The sequence below is a fragment of the Theropithecus gelada genome, chromosome 16 (genome assembly GCF_003255815.1).
Source record: "Theropithecus gelada isolate Dixy chromosome 16, Tgel_1.0, whole genome shotgun sequence".
NCBI lineage: Eukaryota > Metazoa > Chordata > Mammalia > Primates > Cercopithecidae > Theropithecus > Theropithecus gelada.
Genome location: NC_037684.1, coordinates 42,534,535 through 42,554,845, shown reverse-complemented (window position 1 = coordinate 42,554,845; position 20,311 = coordinate 42,534,535). Strand labels below are relative to the sequence as shown.

General features: G+C 35.3%; 2 protein-coding genes across 2 annotated transcripts in view; both read left to right on the top strand.

Annotated features, from left to right (window-relative positions):
• The window catches only part of ABCA10 (ATP binding cassette subfamily A member 10), an 80,447-nt gene extending 79,468 nt beyond the window's left edge, over window positions 1-979 (top strand). The window contains exon 39 of the mRNA XM_025362437.1: window positions 65-979. Coding sequence (XP_025218222.1) covers window positions 65-163 — 99 coding nt within the window. The 3' untranslated portion in view covers window positions 164-979. The remainder of the gene's footprint in view (window positions 1-64) is intronic.
• Window positions 980-6,445: 5,466 nt separating this feature from the next.
• ABCA6 (ATP binding cassette subfamily A member 6) overlaps window positions 6,446-20,311 on the top strand; it is a 60,131-nt gene continuing 46,265 nt past the window's right edge. The window contains exons 1-8 of the mRNA XM_025363642.1: window positions 6,446-6,699; window positions 7,696-7,836; window positions 9,137-9,341; window positions 10,388-10,549; window positions 11,882-11,985; window positions 12,752-12,978; window positions 16,852-16,993; window positions 17,798-17,983. Of these exons, the coding sequence (XP_025219427.1) occupies window positions 7,741-7,836; window positions 9,137-9,341; window positions 10,388-10,549; window positions 11,882-11,985; window positions 12,752-12,978; window positions 16,852-16,993; window positions 17,798-17,983 (1,122 nt within the window). The 5' untranslated portion in view covers window positions 6,446-6,699; window positions 7,696-7,740. The remainder of the gene's footprint in view (window positions 6,700-7,695; window positions 7,837-9,136; window positions 9,342-10,387; window positions 10,550-11,881; window positions 11,986-12,751; window positions 12,979-16,851; window positions 16,994-17,797; window positions 17,984-20,311) is intronic.

The window sequence follows — 20,311 nt, the reverse complement described above, 5'->3', positions numbered from 1 at the left end:
GTGTGAATCAGTCTTTCAGAAACACCCTGACTTTTTTGTATCTTTTTTATTTTCTCTTACTTAGGTATTCTTAGAACTCTGTAAAGAGCAGGAGATGGGAAATGTTGATGATAAAATTGATACAACAGTTCAATGGAAACTTCTCCCACAGGAAGACCCTTAAAACGAAGAACCTCCTAACATTCAATTTTAGGTCCTACTACATTGTTAGTTTCCATAATTCTACAAGAATGTTTCCTTTTACTTCAGTTAACAAAAGAAAATATTCAATAGTTTAAACATTCAGTAATGATTAAAGTTTTCATTTTTAAAAATTTTAGGATGAAGGAAACAAGGAAATATAGGGAAAAGCAGTAGAAAAAATTAACAAAATCAGACATGTTATTCCTCGCCAATGTGGTCTATTTTGGGCTTAAAAATAATTTAAAAATCATGTAATATTAGGTTGGTTTTTGGTTATCATCAATAAAGCTAACACTGAGCACATTTTATAAATAAAAATATGAGTTTTTTTAGCCTGAACTTCAAATGTATTAGCTATTTTTAAACATTAGTTACTCAGATTCTAATTTAATGTGACATTGACTATAAGAAGATCTGATGAAATGGCACGACATAACATTAAAGTGACATATTCTGATTATAAAATTAAATACATGTGAATTTTAGTACATATTGAAATTATATGGAAGAAGATAACCATAATCGGTAAGAAAGTACCACAGTTAATATTTCATTTAGCCAACTTATATTCAATGTATTTTTTATGAGTCCTTTTTCAAAGGTAATATCAGTAGGCATAGTCATTTTCTGTATCTTTTCACCTCACAGTTCACGAACATTTCCCATGTCATTATGACACTTTTGTGTTATATAATTGCTGCATTAATGTTAGAGATGTAGTGATGTAATACCAGAGTTGTTAAGTTTGGGTTATATGCAAATTTACTTCTTAGAAATAAAACTTTGATGGACTTTTCTTCTGTTTTGTTTACTAGAGTCTTAAGGTAAGCGGTTCAGATATCAACTGATGGTTCTCTCTCTTCTGTAAGATTCATATAACTTTATTCTCTGACCTGTAGAAAAAGTTATTATCCATCTGCTGTCGTTTGGGTATTTGACCCTCTGAATCGCTTGTTGAAATTTGATTCCCAGTGTTGGAGGTGGGGCCCAGTGGGAGGTGTTTGGGTCGTAGGAATGTATCCCTCATGAATTGCTTGATACTGTCCTTGCAATTATGAGTGAGTTCTCACTCTGTTAGTTCTCAGGGGAACTGGTAGTTAAAAAGAGCCCGGCATCTCCTTCTCCCTCTCTCTGTCTCTCTTACCATGTGATCTTTGCACATGCTGGCCCCACTTCACCTCTGCCAAGTTGAAGCAGTGTGAGGCCTCACCAGATGTAGATGTTGGCACCATGCTTCTTGTACAACCTGTGGTTTCAGAAGCCCAACTGAAAGAGTCAGCCTAAAAGTGTCCTGTGAAACACCTAGGAAGATAGGACGTCAGGCAAGCAACAACTTCAATGGAAAATGTGTCTTGTTCCAAAGCGACAGGAGGACCACTGCCACAGAAACCACCCTAAAGTCCGAAGTGGCGGTAAAAAGATAGGCCTTGTGAAAGCAGAGCTGATATGCGGTTGCTGACTTTCACATGCTTCCAACAAGCAGCGTTTGCAGCAGAGCAATAAGAAACATTGGATGAATACAGAAGCAAATGAATCAGAAAATTTAGCAGGATTGTGTTGGATTGGGTAAAAAAAGAAAAAAAGAAAAAACAACTGTTGCAAGTAAAATGAATGTACATTTATTGCCCATAAAGTCTCAGTGTCTCAATCCATTTAATTTTTTTTATTGTGGCAAAGATATAATAAAACAAAATTTGCTTGAAATAAATCAGACACAGAAGGAAAAATATTGTATGCTTACACTCATATGGAATATCTATTTGTAGATTAGGCACATTCCCTGAGGCAGAAAGAAATTAAAGATTACTAGTGGCTCGGGGGAGGAGAGTGGGAGTTATCACTTAATGGTTACAGAATTCCTGTTTGGGTTGACGAACAATTTGAGAACTAGACAGTGGCGATGGTTGCACAATTTTGTGAATGCAATTAATGTCACTGAATTGTACACTTAAAAATTGTCAAAGTGGGTAATTCGTTTAATTTTAAAAAATAAAAATTTTTAAATTCTTACATGTTTTGCCATAAACATTATAGTGTTTATACAATCTAAACTGGAAAATACTCTTTCTTAGCTAATACGTTTTTCTATCATATACACACAGGATAATATTATATCTACTATTATATAAATACTTAACATCATACTATGAACATCACACTTTCCTAGTTTATTGTATACCTATGTCAGTTTAAGTCAGGTTTTTTTTTTTTTTTTTTGTAGTGCATATCTAGCATTTCAGTGTTTGGATGTACCAAAACTTTTTAGTTAAGAATAAATGAAAGATATACAGATTGTTTCTCAGTTTTCCTGTTAGAAACAATGCTGCAGAAGTTCTGTCCCTCTAGAGAACCCTGCCAAACATATACATGCAACATTATTCCATATATATATATATAATTCCATATTTATATGTATATATATGTATATGAGTTTATTTAGTAGTATTAACTCATACAATCACAAGGTCCCACGATAGGCTGTCTTCAAGCTGAGGAGCAAGGAAGCCAGTCCGAGTCCCAAAGCTGAAGAAACTTGGAGTTCCATATTTGAGGGCAGGAAGCATCCAGCACAGGAGAAAGATGTAGACTGTGAGGCTAAGCCAGTCTAGCCTTTTTATGTTTTTCTGCCTGCTTTTTATTCTGGCTGAGCTGGCAGCTGATTAGATGGTGCCTACCCAGATTAAGAGTGGGTCTGCCCTTCCCAGACCACTGACTCAAGTGTTAATCTCCTTTGACAACAACCTTACAGACACACCCAGGATCAGTACTTCTTCGTGTCTTTTAATCCAATCAAATTGACACTCTGTATTAACCATTACAGCAATTATCTATATAATCACTTCAAATATATTCCTAGAATGTCTGGGTCATTGTGTGGAGTTGTACCAATCCTTTCCATCCCTAGCAGTCCAGAAATTTACCCAGAAAGGAAGGAATTAGAGACTGTTTGCAGTAATGCCAAGTGAAGTGCCCATTTCCATAAACAAAAACAGAGGGCAGAAATATACAGCTAACATGGAACCAAGAAAGGTCCCAGGCTTTTATTATAATATTGTTAGCATCCCAAATAATTATTTGCTAGACGAAAGAAAGATGCCAGGAGCTAGCACATCTGTGATTAGATTGGGAAAGGTGGAAAGTGAAGAGAAATTTGAAAGCCCATATTACGTTCTTCGACCTTGCTAGGGGACTTATGAAATCATGATCCAGCTAAGGGAAAGCCTGTTATATCACTGAACAGAACAGAGAGTTTAGTCAAAGAAGAAAATGCTCAGTCTCATGATCATTCTACCATGTGGTTTCATTTTGTTGTTGTGTTTTTTTCACTTGTAACCAGTGTAGGGGGTCACCCAGAAAGAAAAAAGTCCTACCAAGAACCCTGGCTACACAGCCAACACCATCTCCAGGCTGTGGTAGTAACTGAAGTGAAGAGGACTTTTGTTTCTGGTGAATCTAGTGTCTGTCTTACAGAGAGAAATGAAGGGGAAGGAAAAAAAGGGGTTAGCTTGTCAGAAAAAAATAAAAAAGGAAAAAGAAGAAAAGGAAGGAAGGAAAGAAAGAAAAGAAAAGAGAAAAGAAAAGAAAAGAAAAAAGAAAAGGAAAGAAAAGAATTACTGACCTAATTAATTGCCAGCAGAGTCCAACCACCACTCTGATGAATCTATATGGGTCATTAATGGGAAAAAATCATTGGCCAGATGAGAAAATTTAAGACTACGGAATGATTAAATCTAAGTGCAACAATCAGCAAAGTTCCCAAAGAAACACACATAATTATAAAAAAAAAAAAAGGGAAGATCTTAAAAATACTACTACTTAGAATTTTGTATTAGTCACATTTGAGAGACCTTGCTTAGCTCACAATAATTTCCTCCTTAGTTCTTGGGTTTTCAAATAGTCTCATTTGTTTGTCCTACTGATTTGTTTTCATGGTAGACTTTTGATTATGACTTGATCTAGTGGGAGGAATATTTCTTTTACCTCTGTTGCTTTGTGTTCTGAAATTTGGATGTATCTTTATGGAATTTTTTGTGTTTTCTCTGTGACACTCCAGGATAGTAAGAGGAGGAGAAGGAGGGGGGAGGAGGAGGGGAAGTAGCAGCACATAACATTTTTTGAGCTTTTACAATTTTCCCTCATTGTTCTATGTACTTACATAGATGAATTTAACCCCTATAATAACCATATATATATTAATACTGTTGTTTTCCCACTTTTTGGGGGTAGAAAAACCTGAGGGGGTAAGAGTTAAATGGATTGGGCAAGGTCACACAGCTAGTACATGGCAGAGTCAGAATTTGAACGCAAGTTCGGCTCCAGAGTGTATACACTAACGCCTAAAATACATCTCTGGACATGTTATTATGCTGGGAGAATAAATTCAGATTCTTCTCCTGTCTCTTGTACCTGATACATGCTCTACATACTTTGGGGTTTCATTTTCTATGGGCAATTATCTGTCTGTCTATCTATCTGTCTGTCTATCTGTCTGTCTGTCTGTCTGTCTGTCTTACAGAAATTGGGCAGAGAATACAGCTTTACTCTTCCCTGAGGTTGTAGGTGAAATTTTCCTAGTCTGTTTTTAGCACTGGACAGTCCTATAAACCCTCTGGATTCCCAGGAATATGAACTCCAGCTTACCAACGTTTCAAGGACCAAGTTCAGGACAGAGGGTCATTAAAACACCTAAGGTTTGGTTTTCAGTCCAATATATCCTTCAACTGCTGGAGTATCTGAAATGCCACTCACAACTTTAGGGAAACTTTAAATTCCTTTTCAGTTTTAACACCTGGAAACATGTCTTTCTGTCTTTGTTTGTTTGTTTGTTTCTTCCATTGTTGTTTACATTCTTCATCTTTTTTCTTCCTTTTTTGAATTTGACTATATATTGGAAATTCAATTTGGGGATCTATTTTACCCACCATTTCCATGCCCTTCTAGCTGGAGGCTGGGCACTTTAGTTTATTAGGTCACTATTTGTGGGGAAATTATTAAATTACATAAGGAGAATGGCCTCCCAAAATGAAAATAAATAAGAGGAAACAGGTCAAGAAAAAGGAAGAGAAAGCATACACAAGAAACAATGGTAAGAAATGAAACTAATAAATATATTTAATCTAATTATCATTGATATTGTAGCTGTGAATTTTAATACAATTATAAGAATGGTAGAATGAAAATGATTCCTAAAATAAAGTATAAAGGGTCTAAAACAATGATAACAACAAAAACTTTCATAAAAACCTTAACTGTATTACAGGTGGTTTAAAAGTAACTTTGAGTTCTGTTGTATTCCTAATACCAAATGTTAAGAGTGTTTATGACCTCCCTTCCCACACCCCATGAGAACTTTAGAACACCTATATTAGCAGTGTTTGTGCCAGTTTTCAATGTAAAAGAAGTGGCATGTCACTGTTGACTATTTTTAAACACAGAAGTAATTGCCAAGGAGAGAAATTATACACACACACACACACACACACACACACACACACACACGCGTATACACATAATAGTATCATAGCTGTAGTTGTTGTTGTTGTTTAAATTATCTGCTTTGCTCCAGAAAGTTTCTCAGCTTTATGATCATTAACATCTGTGGATTGGGAGCCATGTCAAATATTTGAGATTTCCCAATTCATGGACTTTGGTTTCCTGTTTTGTCATTCACTGTGGCAGGTCAAGAAAAGTTTGCAACTCTTTGCAGAGCAGAGGGAGACACACTATGCTATATGAATTGAACACGTTTCTGTTTGTTATAGTCTTCATGCACAAAAACTTATCTGAATCTTTTTATATGTTTTGTAGACCTTGGCAAACCAGTGGCTTATTTTGTTCATGTGTATTATGAAATCCTTCATCCACTGTGAAGAGGGTGGGAGAAATAAATTTGTGGAAAAGTCTTCATTTGTCTATCCTAGGAGTTTCTCCAAAGCATACTATGGATTGCTTAGCTTTATTCAGAAAAAAAATCAGCTCCAGAATATTCTGCTAACTTAGTCTGAATTAGTTAAATATACAACTAACTGGTAGTTGTGTTTATTCATCAGTAGTGAAAATAAAATAGATACAGATTTCTCATACAAATTTAACTGCTTTGTTTGATTATTGTTTTTACTCTTTCTTGTTCCTGCCTCCATCTTGGTCTCATCATTTCTGAAGAACTAGTTCCATTTTCCTTGTTTACCATTTTCTCCCTTATCCCTGTAGTTGAAAGGCTAAGTGAACAAACACAGAGTTTTTTTTATTCCCAACCAACCACGGAACAGTCATTTCCTTGCAGAATAATTGGCTTAGGGAGAAAGAGACACAGAAAACAAAACAAGTTCATCATGTACAGCTTGGTCTGGCTACACCCCTTTTCCAGAAGCCAGGCTGTGTAAGAGCTGCTGGAGTAGGCACCCATTTAAAGAAAAAATGAAGAAGCAGCAATAAAGAAGTTGTAATCGTTACCTAGACAAACAGAGAACTGGGTTTGACAGTGTTTCTAGAGTGCTTTTTATTATTTTCCTGACAGTAAGTAAAGTTCTATTTTGTTGTGCTATGCCAAATATGTGGGTGGACACTGCTAAAATCAATCTGTTTTTCAGATGTTTCCCAATTCTTATGTGTTTTATGTTAAAGACCTAAGACTAAATTTTTCTGCTTCTTCCCAACCACTTTGTATTGTGTAGATTGTAACAGCAAGACATAGAAAAATGGAAAACATTTGCTTCTGTGCTAGAGAATTATCTGAATATTTTTATGTAAAAATATGAAAGAATTTCATTTTGAGGTTACAGAAACTAAAACAAATTTTTTGTGTTTCTTTATTTGCAAACCTTTGGACAAAATTACTTTCCCATATGATTTCTTTTTGTTTCTTTTAAAACTAATTTTGTAGTTTCCTGAGTTATTCAGGGACTTCTGAATTCAGAAAATTGAGAGAAATTGCTTTATTCTTCTTGTATCTCAGAACCAAGTTTCAAGTAGTTTGAGACTGGATTATGGTTTACAACCTAACTCTTTTGATAAAAGTTGATTCCATCTGAAAGTAAAGTTACAAGAAAACACTTTATTGAGGTTGTATCTAGTGTTAATTTATTATTCAGACAAATTTAAGTAATCAGACTTTTGATGTTAATTTGATTAGCTCTGAGATTTCTGTTTAAATGTAAAGAACAAGAAATTGCTATTAACAGGATGAAATTAATTTAATTACTCTATTCATGTACTTAAAGTTCTCTTATACAAGGCCAAAAATGTGAAATTATCTTATAGGTTCTGAACTTGAATTACAGCTTTTCCATTTCAGTTCTCCAATTTATTGCAAAATTGTGATAATAATCACTCTGCCTTCCCACCATCACCCACTCCCCTAAAAAGCTTAAGGTGAAATATTTGAGGTGAAATTTTACAGTCATAAATTATTGAAATAGTATATTAAATTTATGTTTACACTTTTTAAAGGTAGTAAATATTTTCCTCAACAGTATGATCAAGGTTTCCCTTATTACACTTACTTTTTTCTAGGTTGTATTCCACCATGATTACTTTCTCCTTCAGTGAATAGGCTAAATGAATATGAAACAGAAAAGTGTGTATCAGCAAACTAAAGCACTTCTGTGCAAGAATTTTCTTAAGAAATGGAGGATGAAAAGAGAGAGCTTATTGGTATGTTTAAAAATTTGTCTCTTTCCACAGTTAGCACTCTTACAGTGTTTCAATACCTATTGATTCTCTTATGTTCTCTTTTGACTAGCAAATGGGATTTATTGATTTTACAGTTCTCTCTAGTTATGTTTGTTGAATTGAGAGACTCACCACAGTCTCTGAAGAATAACATAATTAAAGACTAAGATAATTACTCATATAAAAAGAGATTAAGTGAACATTTAATTATATGATAAATTACAGCAACTGCTAGAGCTACTACCAAATGTCATACGCTTACAGCCAAGAAGTACAAAAAAAATGTTGCCAGGAGAAATGGAGACATTTTAATTCTGTGGATTTATTTTCAAGGACATGAATTTTCTACACAAAGATTGTTTTTAAGAATTATGATCAACTAACACCACTGATAGTCAGTTTGCATCAAGCAGGTGGGCTAATCATAGATGACTAGCCTAAATCTCGGTGGCTTAACACAGCAAATGTTTATTTTTAACTCCTCATGGTCTAATGAAAGTTGAGAGTGGAAGTAAAGTAGGTTGGGTGGGTGAAGAAATCTTCTTCACACAATCATTCAGGCACCTAGGCTTCATCCAGGGCCTCCGCCACCATCCTGGACCTTGAAAACCTCTAGAGGATCCTCTGCATTCAGTCAGAACATCAGGAAACAGTGGGACCAAGACAGTGAGAATATAGAAATTTGTATATGTCCATGAACCAGACCTGGAAGTGGTACATATCACTTTTGCCCACATCCTGTGGGCCAGGAAATCATTTGGTTTCACTTAATTTCAGTAGGCTGAGAATGTAGTCTAGCATGGTACCAAAGAGGTAATGATGATTGACACTGGTGAACAGCAATAGTAGTAGCCTCCACCAGCCAGTTCCTTTTCACGTTCTTTAGTTTACAATACAAGGATATGACAACTGGCAAAAATATTGCTATTTGCCAACATAAACTCTATCTAGGATACTCCATGTCTTATAAATTCTATAGTCAGCTGTCCATGCATAAAGAGATTGTTATCCTGTTATTCACTCCATTAGCTTCTATGAGGGCTTCTGCAGGAATTCATGATTTAATGCAAAAGTTTTGTTCTAGTATTAGAGAATGATAAATGTGGCTACTGTCTTAGTATTTATCTTTCATTTGATTCTCCATGCTCAGAGGCTTGGAGAGCAGAGAGAACATAACTGTATAGCACAACTGGAATTTGTTTTCAACAGTATTTGGTATTGACTGAGATCTTGAAGTGAACGCAACCTTAATTCCTTATTTTTCTTTTTTTGTGCATTACAGGAGTGGGGACTCTCAATACTTCTAGGACTGTGTATTGCTCTGTTTTCCAGTTCCATGAGAAATGTCCAGTTTCCTGGAATGGCTCCTCAGAATCTGGGAAGGGTAGATAAATTTAATAGCTCTTCTTTAAAGGTTGTGTATACACCAATATCTAATTTAACCCAGCAGATAATGAATAAAACAGCACTTGCTCCTCTTTTGAAAGGTAGGTATACTCATGGCAAAAAAAGAATTACTGATAGAAGTTTATATACTATTGATAAGTTGTCTACACATTAATTTGAAGTTACAGCCATATGTTATGCTAATAACTTAAGTATTAAAATAGCATACAAATCTGGTTAGGTTATTGCTTTCTCTCACAACAATTAGTCTTTGAAATATTTTCAGCTTGATGGGAGTCCAGTTTAGGGAAGTCTATATTTCTATTGGAATATAACTAAACCTAGATTTATACTTTTAGATTTGCAGGATAGTATCTAGAAGGAATATAGTCATTGAAAATTGTGTGTGCTTTTAGCATGTCATACAATGATTAAGATTTGTATTTCAGGAGAAAAACATCTAAATAAATAAAATAGGTCATGGTTATTGAACAATAATTTCATAACTTTGAAAAGTAGAAATGAATAATCTGATGATTATTCTGTTCTGAATGTAGTACAATCAGTAAACATCTTTAAAAGTCTTTATTCTAAATGAGATCATTATGATGTAACCAAAATAAGCAAAATGCATATTTTATTCATGGGCAAATTGGGTTCAGTTTGGCTATTTACTCTTTAATCCTCCATTCCTGACAAGTGAAATTCCTAGCTATTGAAAGTAGAGTCACTTTTTAAAAATCTTGTTTTCTGCAGAAGGCAAAGGTCATGTAAATTGTCTTTGCTTCAGTAAATCTGAAATAAGGAATCCCTGACTATATAGTAACTACAACAATTACTTCTGTTTTTGTACTCCGATTCTCTTATGCATACTTAATCTGGCACAATGTTTTTTTATGTACTTAAAACTTGCCCTGATACTTGTCATTATGAAAAGAAAACATGTAATTCTTATGCATGTCTTCTGATTGTAGAATCTAAACCATTAAAAGAAAATTTCCCCCCTCGCATTTGGGTTCAAGTTTGATTTAAATGGAAAATGATTTTAAGTCTAATGAAATTATATGGGGAAACAGCTGAATATCACATTATGTTGTGGCAAAACTCTGTTACAATTTTCTGTCTATTTTTACCTTGTAATTCACAGGAACAAGTGTCATTGGGGCACCCAATAAAACATACATGAATGAAATACTTCTGGAAAACCTTCCATATGCTATGGGAATCATCTTTAATGAAACTTTCTCTTATAAGTTAACATTTTTACAGGGATATAACATTCCACTTTCGAAAGAAGAAGGTTTCTCAGGTGACTTTCCGTATCAAATATATTATGGCATTTTTCATGTTTTCTGCATAAAGAACAGGTGAGGGTGGGCAACAGAGATGCTTTCAATGACACATGAGAAAATAAAGAAAGCCCATTTCATTACTGAACTTATTTCAAGGTCAATCGTATGTTCCTGCTACAGGATGACTGCAAAAATTGTAGAGTCACCCAATATGTATGTTTTGAGCACGCACATGCATGTGTCAAAGGGCACATGAGTAACCAAGACTGACAGGCCCCAGCCTCAGGTGAGATTCCAGTTTAGCAGCAAAGACAGACATTGAACAAGTACAAGAAAAAATGTTTCATGGGCACTCAGGCCAAGGGTTCCTAATAGTGGGATTAGAGAAATCTTACCTGGGGAAATGATGTTTAAAGGGAGACCAGAATGAATAGCAGGTGTGAGGTGCTAGAAGCATTGTGTTTCAGATAGAAGAAAGGTAATTGTGAAGGCCCTGAGGTGAGAAAGGACATCTGTTCCTATATCTGGAAGAAGACCAGTATAGCTGAACAAGGAACATGAAAAGGAATGTAATGGGAGAGTGAAGCTGAAGTCATTCAAGTGCTACCTCCTGTGGCATCTTGTAAATCTAGGCAAGGAATAGCCACGGAGTCACTTTAATCAGGGCAAAAATGTAATTTGGTTTCCAAGATTAGGGGAGCACTCCAGATATAGCCTGGAGAATAGATTGACGAGAGGCTCTGGAGAATGTCAAGAAACAAGGAGTCCATTATGACTGGAGCAGAGTGTTTGCTTTCATCTCCTTTTTATTTTCTAAGACTTTCTAAGCAGGCTGTGGTCTGCAAAAATAAAATTGCCTTATTAAAAGCTTTCATTTATTTTCTTCCTTTTTCTGTGTGGTTAACAGTCTACTGGTGAGCCAGGCATGGTGGCTCATGCCTGTAATCCCAGCACTTTGAGAGGCCGAGGTGCATGGATCACCTGAGGTCGGGAGTTGAAGACAAGCCTGGCCAACATGGTGAAACCCTGTCTCTACTAAAATACAACAATTAGCTAGCAATGTGGCCTGTGCCTATATTCCCAGCTACTCGTTAGGCTGAGGTAGGAGAATCACATGAACCCAGGAGGTGGAGTTTGCAGTGAGCTGAGATCACACCACTGCACTCCAGCCTGGGCAACAGAGTGAGACTTCATCTCAAAAACAAAAACAAAAACGAAAACAAAACACCACCACCAAAAAAGTTTACTGGTAGAGTCTCCTCTAGATTGTTTTCTTTCCAATACTTGTTTCATATTCTCCAACTGCCCTCATCCCATAATGTTGGCTGTGCTTTTCTTTGTGCTTACAGCTCATTGCTGGGATGGATATGGTGAGTTTCCATGTAAATTGACCAAATACTGGAATAGAGGATTTGTGGCTTTACAAACAGCTATTAATACTGCCATTATAGAAGTAAGTGCTTGATTGAAAAATTCTACTAATTAATGTCAATTACTTCCAGAGACCTTAAGATTTTGATGAAAGATAATTGTCTTAGTCTGTTTGTACTGCTACAATAAAATACTTGAGACTGGGTAATTTGTAAAGAACAGAAATTTATTTCTGGAGGCTGAGAAGTGCAAGATCAAGGTGTTGGCAGGCTGAAAGACTGGTGAAGGTCCATTCCTCATAGATAGCACTAAGTGTCCTCACATGATGGAAGAACGGAGAGCAAAACATGCCTCAGCTAGTTCCCTCTAGCCTTTTACAAGGCACTAATCCATTCATGAGGGCTCCACCCTCATGACCCAACCACTACCCCAAAGGCCCTCCCTCCTAATACCATCACAATGGGAATTAAGTTTCAACAAGAATTTAGGAGGGACCACTTTCAAACCGTAGCAATGATACATAATCAGATTTTCCTATGGTTATATAATGAAGTAGATATTCAGACCAAGGAACACATTGCATATCTATTTGAAAACTTTAAAGCCAATGTTACTGGTTTTAAAACTAATTTTGAAGTGGTTGTAGAGTCACAGAAGGCTGCAAATACAATGTACAGGGAAGTGCATGTAGCCTTCATCCAGTTGCCTTTACTGGGAACATCTTGCATAACTACAATATAGTAAGAAAAATTGGAGAACTGACATTAGTAAAATACACAGAGCTTACTCATAGTTCACCAGTTTCTATCTTTTAAATAATAATTATGTTTGTTTAAACTCTACTTTAGATCACAACCAATCACTCTGTGATGGAGGAGTTGATGTCAGTTACTGCTATAACTATGAAGACGTTACCTTTCAGAAGTAAAGATCTTCTTCACAATGAGATATTTATTTTCTTCTTCTTGCTTCATTTCTCCCCACTTGTATATTTTATATCGCTCAATGTAACAAAAGAGAGAAAAAAGTCTAAGAATTTGATGAAAGTGATGGGTCTCCAAGATTCAGCATTCTGGTGAGTGACTAATTCAAGTAGCACAAGTTAATAAACAGGAAAATTAAGAAGCAGTGAAAAAGTGTTATTGTTGCAGAGCATCATGGTTTAAACTTGATGCATTGGCTACTTTTTCTTTTGTTCTGAGTTTTTTATTTAGTCTGTTGAATTTTGTCATGCAAAATAGTGCTTATAATGTGCTGAGCACTTTTTCTGTGCCATGAATGTCTTAAGCCAACCCTGACATAGAGGAACTGTCATTCGTTTTATAAGCAAGGAAAATGAAGTTCAAAGAGAATAAGAGAATTGCCCAATGTGAGATGAAGGGTAAGTGCTGGAGCTGAGACTCCAACCCAAGTGCCCTGAATGCAACTTGTTTGCTCGCCTTGGTCTCCTTACAGTTAATAGTTGATTTCTCCAGATTTTCTCATGTTGAAGAGAGTATAATCCTATAATCCTATAAAAGATGACTTGTGTACAGGGGTTTGGCCACAAGGCATAGATTTTTTGGAGCAAGTAAATACTATATGTTGGAATTAAATGAGAGAGCTCACACAATATACCTAGGACATACAACACAAAGGCTGGCATGTAAGAAGGCCTTAGTAAGGGCATTTGCTTTATATATTGATATTTATATCTTGCCCCAATCCACATATAATTTAAAGTGATTTTGAAATAATGTGTGTGTATACATATATATGTGCTATAGGTACATATTTACATACATTATGTATGTATATATACACGAGCAGGTGTACACATACATACACACATATATATGTACACACACACTCATGTATGTATGTAGGTAGATAGATATGTATTTGTATTATAATAAAGACAAATAATTTGAAGTAGAAATAAAGACCTAGCAAATAGGCCAGGCACACTGGCTCACACCTGTAATCCTAGCACTTTGGGAGGCCCAGGCAGGCGGATCACCTAAGGTCAGGAGTTCGAGACCAGCATGACCAACATGGTGAAACCCCATATCTACTAAAAATACAAAACTAAGCTGGGTGTGGTGGCGTGTGCCAGTAATCCCAGCTAGGAGGCTGAAGGAGACTGGGAGGCTGAGGCAGGAGAATTGCTGGAACCTGGGAGGCAGAGGTTGCAGTGAGCTGAGATCACGCCACTGCACTCCAGCCTGGGTGACAGAGTGAGACTCCATCTCAAAAAAAAAAGAAGGACCTAGCAAATAATCAGTAAGTAAGATTGGCAGATAGGAATGCAAATCATACAAGCTCCAAGCTTCCAAAAGGCTTTTGCAATACTATCAGTGACAAAATTCATACTGTCTGCCTAGAGAAAGTAAAAAAGGAAAAATAATTTGTTAATTTTACCCCAAAAGAAATATAACATTTGTTACATTAAATCCTGGGAGATTTTCTTCTATCTACTCCCCGTATGAAGCAAATACTCTTTACGGTTTTGGAACTACCTGGAATGGATGAGAAATTATGAATTGAACAATTCCTTGTGAGCCACGTGTTACCTGAAATGAAACTACGGTCCAGTAAATTTTTAATTTTCTATAAAATATATTTTATTAATGGAGAGAATCTTACTTCTAACAGACATAAATTGTAAGATAGAAAAAGAGGAACCTGTGTCTTCAAACAAAAAAGAGAGAAGGAGAAGTTTTTGCAGTGGAACTTCGGGAAATACAAAATAATGTACATAGAGCCTCCCATGGAGTCAGGAGGGAACCTCTGTAAAAGGGACCTGCTTTCTGTCCAGGGCATGTCCTATGGGGCAGTGTCCCTGCAGTCACCTGAGACCAGGGAGGCATGAGCAACTCTATATTAAAGTCAGAAAGGTATGGGACATTTGGGTGTGAATTCATTCTCAGGATAAGTGATTCTTAGTATGTATGCGACCTAAAAACTTAGCAAAATAAATTCATATATGCATCCTTAAAACTAAGAAGAAAAAAGATTCTGAAATGTTTCTACTAAGTGCAGGGTATCTAGTGGAAATAAACTTTATGACAGGTTCTTTTTACTAATGTAATAAATGTGAAATGTGATCAGTATTCTTTAAGTATAATGCCTGAATTGCTTTGTTTTTAGCAAGATGGTTTTTATAACTTATTATTCCACTCCACCCCTGCAAGTGGTTCCTTTTTCTAAGTAGTGGCAATTTCTAGGTAATTTCTTTCATTTATAATTTTCATATCCTGTGGTTTTTCAATTCCTACCTAAAGTAGTTCCCTTCTGGATTCAGGAAGTGGGCTTTACAGAATGTGATATGTTTTTTAAAAATGCTGATGTTTCTAACACAGACTTAATCATTGTAATGGCGTGAAATTTAAAGAGAAGTCAAATAACCAATAAATCCAGTGTAAACATGTTCTATTGGGACATGTTGATGCAAAGTCCTGATTTTAATACTTGTGCTATATGCTTCAGCTATTGAATTCTCATTTTATTAGTCAATGTTAAGTAGAGGAAAGGTCTCTTGACAGAGATAAAGCCTACATCTTCATGAACTCTGTTACCAATTTATTTTGTGACCTTAGATAAATCCCTTAACTAATAATAGGGATTGCAGTTTCCTCATTTGTAAAATGAGACACTTGGGCTAAAATACGCTATAGTCTTATTAGATCTAAGATTGAATACTCTTTCTTAATAATCACTTCATAAAAATATCAACACTAGCACCTCTAAGGCAAAATCATGCAAATATTTAAGGGTGCAGCATACTTTATACAAATTTAAGTGAAGAAATCATAAATAGGAATAGAGAGAATAGAATGGGCTTAGTAGAGTTGTGAAATTTCAATTTTCTACTATGAAAGAGACTGGAGGTGCTGCCTGCTGAGATTCTCATGGATAGTCAAATGATCAACTGCCCCAGTGTTTTTAGTGGTACTTGATTGATCAGAGGCTTTTAAGTTGCTTACAATTCTACAATTAGGATGGTATGGCAATATCTAACAAAGCTGAAGGTACAAAATGCTTTGAAACACTCTTGTACATTTTTCTCAAAAAAGACAAGTACGAGAATGTTCTTGGCATTGTAATAAAAAAAAAATGGAAACAACCTAAATTTCCATGGGCAGCAGAATTTTGGGTCATATTCTCATAATGAAATATTATACAGCAGTGTATAATACTGTTAATGCTGATTGATAAAGACAGCTTGCAGAAGAATACATACATATGATATTGTTGATACTGTTTAATAAATAGTCATACTATTTATATACAACACACGCACACAGAGCTGTTGCCTAACATGTAGGTACAAACAAGGCACAATGGCCCAGCTGTGCTTACAAGTAGCTTAATTAATTTTGTCTTTTTTTTTTTTTTTTTTTTTGAGATGGAGTCACTCTGTCACCCAGGCTGAAGTGCAGTGGCGTGATCTCGGCTCACTGCAACCTCGGCTTCCAAGGTTCAAGCAATTCTCCTGCCTCAGCTTCCTGAGTAGCTGGTACTACAGGCATGCACCACCACACCCAGCTACATTTTTTTGTATTTTTAGTAGAGACGGGTTTCACCATGTTGATCAGGCTAGTCTGGAACTCTTGACCTCAAATGATCCACCTGCCTTGACCTCCCAAAGTGCTGGGATTACAAGCGTGAGCTACCGTGCCTAGCCTTGGCATCCTTTTTTATTGGTTGGTGCCTGTAGCAGTGTTCAGTATATATCATCTCTGTGTGCATATGTGGTAAAGGCAATGAAAATGAATGACAATTATAAAGAAGGAAAATTGCGATTGAAAAAGGATATGCAGTGAGCTTCTGCTGTAGGATTTACAGTATAGTTATTAATCTAGAAGGTACAAAGGTAGTTATATTTTGTTCTTTAGATGCTTTTGTGTATATTAACTATTTTGTAAATAAGTTAATATAATTTATATAACTTTTTGTCTTTATTTAGGCTCTCCTGGGGTTTAATCTATGCTGGCTTCATCTTTATTATTTCCATATTCATTACAATTATCATAACATTCACCGAAATTATAGTAATGACTGGCTTCATGGTCATATTTATACTCTTTTTCTTATATGGCTTATCTTTGGTAAGTTCATACATTTATTACCACTTTCTCTGCTTTAGATCTTCGCTATATGTAGCTAATATTAATGCCCTAGTAGGTTATTGCAATCACTACTTTCATGTCCATTGTGTGTGCATGTGTGTGTCCTTGTGTGTACTCGAGATAGTTTCTATGGAGTGAAAAAATTATGTAATCCAAATAAAATTTGACCTGCCTTTTGCATGAAGGTCTGAACTAATGAAATGATGTATCAAAAAGAAAAAATGATGCTGACTATAAAATATCAAAGGCTTTTCTGTATGTATTGATGTTGTTTTTTAGGGGTGGACCCCATTTTTTTTTTCCCTTAAGGGTGCCCATCACATGATAGCTGATCACAATATCTCTTCTCCCTCTAATATTCTGTCTCATATGCACTTCTCATTTCGCTCCCGTCTCCCTTCTCTGAACAAAGTCCTCTAATTTCTACCCACCAGGATGTTTTCTGCAGAAAGTACGTAGATGCTCCTTCTTACATTAATTTAGTTTCGTTACATTAATTTAGACCCAAGTCTGCTTTTCTACCCTATCCTCAGCTCTTATTCTAGCTTTCCCCCCACCCTTTACTCAGCAACAAAAGCCCTGCATTTGAGTAGGACAAATAAGGATCCTCTTTCAAAAGAAGTTGAGGAAAGAACAGACTCATTATACCTTAATATTTTCACCACTTTCTCACTGATAAATATTTATGTCATGACATAAAAATCCTTATTTGATTGGGCTGCCAATGATTCTCAGTGAGTTAAATATATTTTATAGCAGTTGAACGTCTTCTCTCTCCTGCAGGTAGCTTTGGTGTTCCTGATGAGTGTGTTGTTAAAGAAAGCTGTCCTCACCAATTTGGTTGTATTTCTCCTTACCCTCTTTTGGGGATGTCTGGGGTTCACTGTATTTTATGAACAACTTCCTTCATCTCTGGAGTGGATTTTGAGTATTTGTAGCCCTTTTGCCTTTACTGCTGGAATGACTCAGGTACGAGCCTAGTTAATTGGTTTATTACTGAAATGTCAAAAGAAGTAGATAACTTCATACCCTGAAGGATCAACACTACTCAAACTATGAACTTTTATTCTAAGCAATTTTTCTAAAGTTAAACTTTAAAATGTTATTATTACATTGTAGAAAAAAAGTCACCTCACAAAGAAACTTAAAATTTAAAAAATCCTCCAGATTTCACCTCTCAGATATATTTTCATTTTGAAGTATTTTCTTCTAGGTTGTATTCCTATATACAAATATTTACTTTTATTACTATTCATTTAACATAATGAAAATATCTGCTAGTTTATTAAAATTTTTATATGAACCTACTTTTATTGTATAAACTATGAATAAACTATTGTATGTATAAACTATTGTATTGTATGTATAAACTATTGTATAAACTATGAAAAACTTTCCAAACACAAGCATAGTTTAACAGATAATTAAAAAGTAAATCAAAGTATCCATGAACTAGATCAAGGAATAGAATGTCGCCACCAGTCACAAACCCCTCAGAACACTCCTTCATAAAGGTAAAAATTTTATGATATTCACTTCTTTGCTTTTCATTACCACCTAAGTATGTGTTCCTAAATAAAATTTTTGGTTTTGCATATTTTAAACTTCATAGGAGTGATGTTGCACAAAGTGTATTTTTGAAAATCTCTCTTTTTTCATTCAACGTGACGTTTTTAGGTGGCAGCATAGTTTTTGTGTAGCTATAGTGTAGTGTTATGTAGCATCCTATTGTGTTAATATATTATCAATTTTCTTATCGATAGATTATGATAATTTTTAGTTTTTGAGCATTTTTAATAAAGCTGCTACAAACATTCTAGTACACATTTCCTACTGAATATGGACATTCCATTCTGTTCATTATGTTAATATAACAAACAGAATAGTGGGGCTGAGAGTATACAAATATTAATCTTAGTAGCTACCACCAAATATTTTTCCAAAGTGGTTGCATCAATTTAGTTTTACATCAACAGTGTTTCAGAATTCCAGTTTTTCTAACACTTCACTGGGATTTAGTATTGTCAATCTTTCACATTTTAGTCATTCTGATGGTTATGCAATGATATAATCATTGTAGTGTTAATTTGCATTTTCCCGATTCCAATTATTGATGACGTTGAATGCTTTTGTATATGCTTAGTGGATTATGAATTTTCTTTTTTCTACATTACCTATCCAGGTCTTTGACCCATTTTTCCTCTGAGTTTTCTATCTTCTCCTGATTGCTTTTTTAGGATTCCTTATACATGTTGAACATCCGACATTTTTCCATTATTTGTTGCTAGCATTTTTCCTCTCTTAATGGTACCTGTGATGAACAGAGATACATAATTTTGATAAAGTCCAATTTTTCAAGTTTCTCTTTTATGTAGAATGCTTTTTTAAAATCAATTTAAGGAATCATTGCCTACACCAAGTTTACAAATATATTTTCTGACTGTTTATCTAGAATATTGACTGGTTCAGCTTTTACGTTAAGATATAAAATCCATTTCAATATAACTTTTGTGTGTGTATAGGTAGAGACAATATTAATTTTGCTACACAAATATCCAATTTCTCCAGTTCAATTTATCAACTAGACTATCCTTTCCCTGAATGAATTGCAATCTTTCTTTTATTATAACTCAACCAATCATGTATTGGCCAAAATGCCTACCCTTGCACTGTGGCCACATTGTCTTAATTGTTTTGCTTTATCGTATGTCTTGTTATCTGGCAGTAACAGTTTTACCTCTTTAATCTCTTTTTCAAGAGAGCCTTGTCTATTCTAATTTCTTTGCAATGATGTAAATTCTAGAATTAGCTTATCAAGTTACATAATCACACACTTAGATGCCCGTGCAAAGCTATTAAGAGTGTGATGCAGTTGAATTTTTTGATCAGTTTGAAGAAAATTGTCATCTTTTTTTCAGCCATGAACATAATCTATCTTTGCATTCATTTAAGTGATCTTCAATTTTCGTTAATAATTATCTTATTTTTATTTTTATTTTGAGACAGGATCTTGCCGTCACCCAGGCTGGAGTGTACAAACACAGCTCACTGCAGCCTCAACCTCCTGGGCTTAAGTGATCTTCCCTTCTCAGCCTCGCGAGTAGCTAGGACTATAGCCATACACCAGCACACCTGGCTCATTTTTAATTTTTGTAGAGAGTTGGTCTCACTGTGTCTCTCAGGCTAATCTCAACCTCCTGGGTTCAAAAAAGCGATCCTCCCAACTCAGCCTACCAAAGTGCTGGGATTACAGGTGTGATCCATGCACCTGGCCTGTTTTAGTTTTCACTGTAGAGG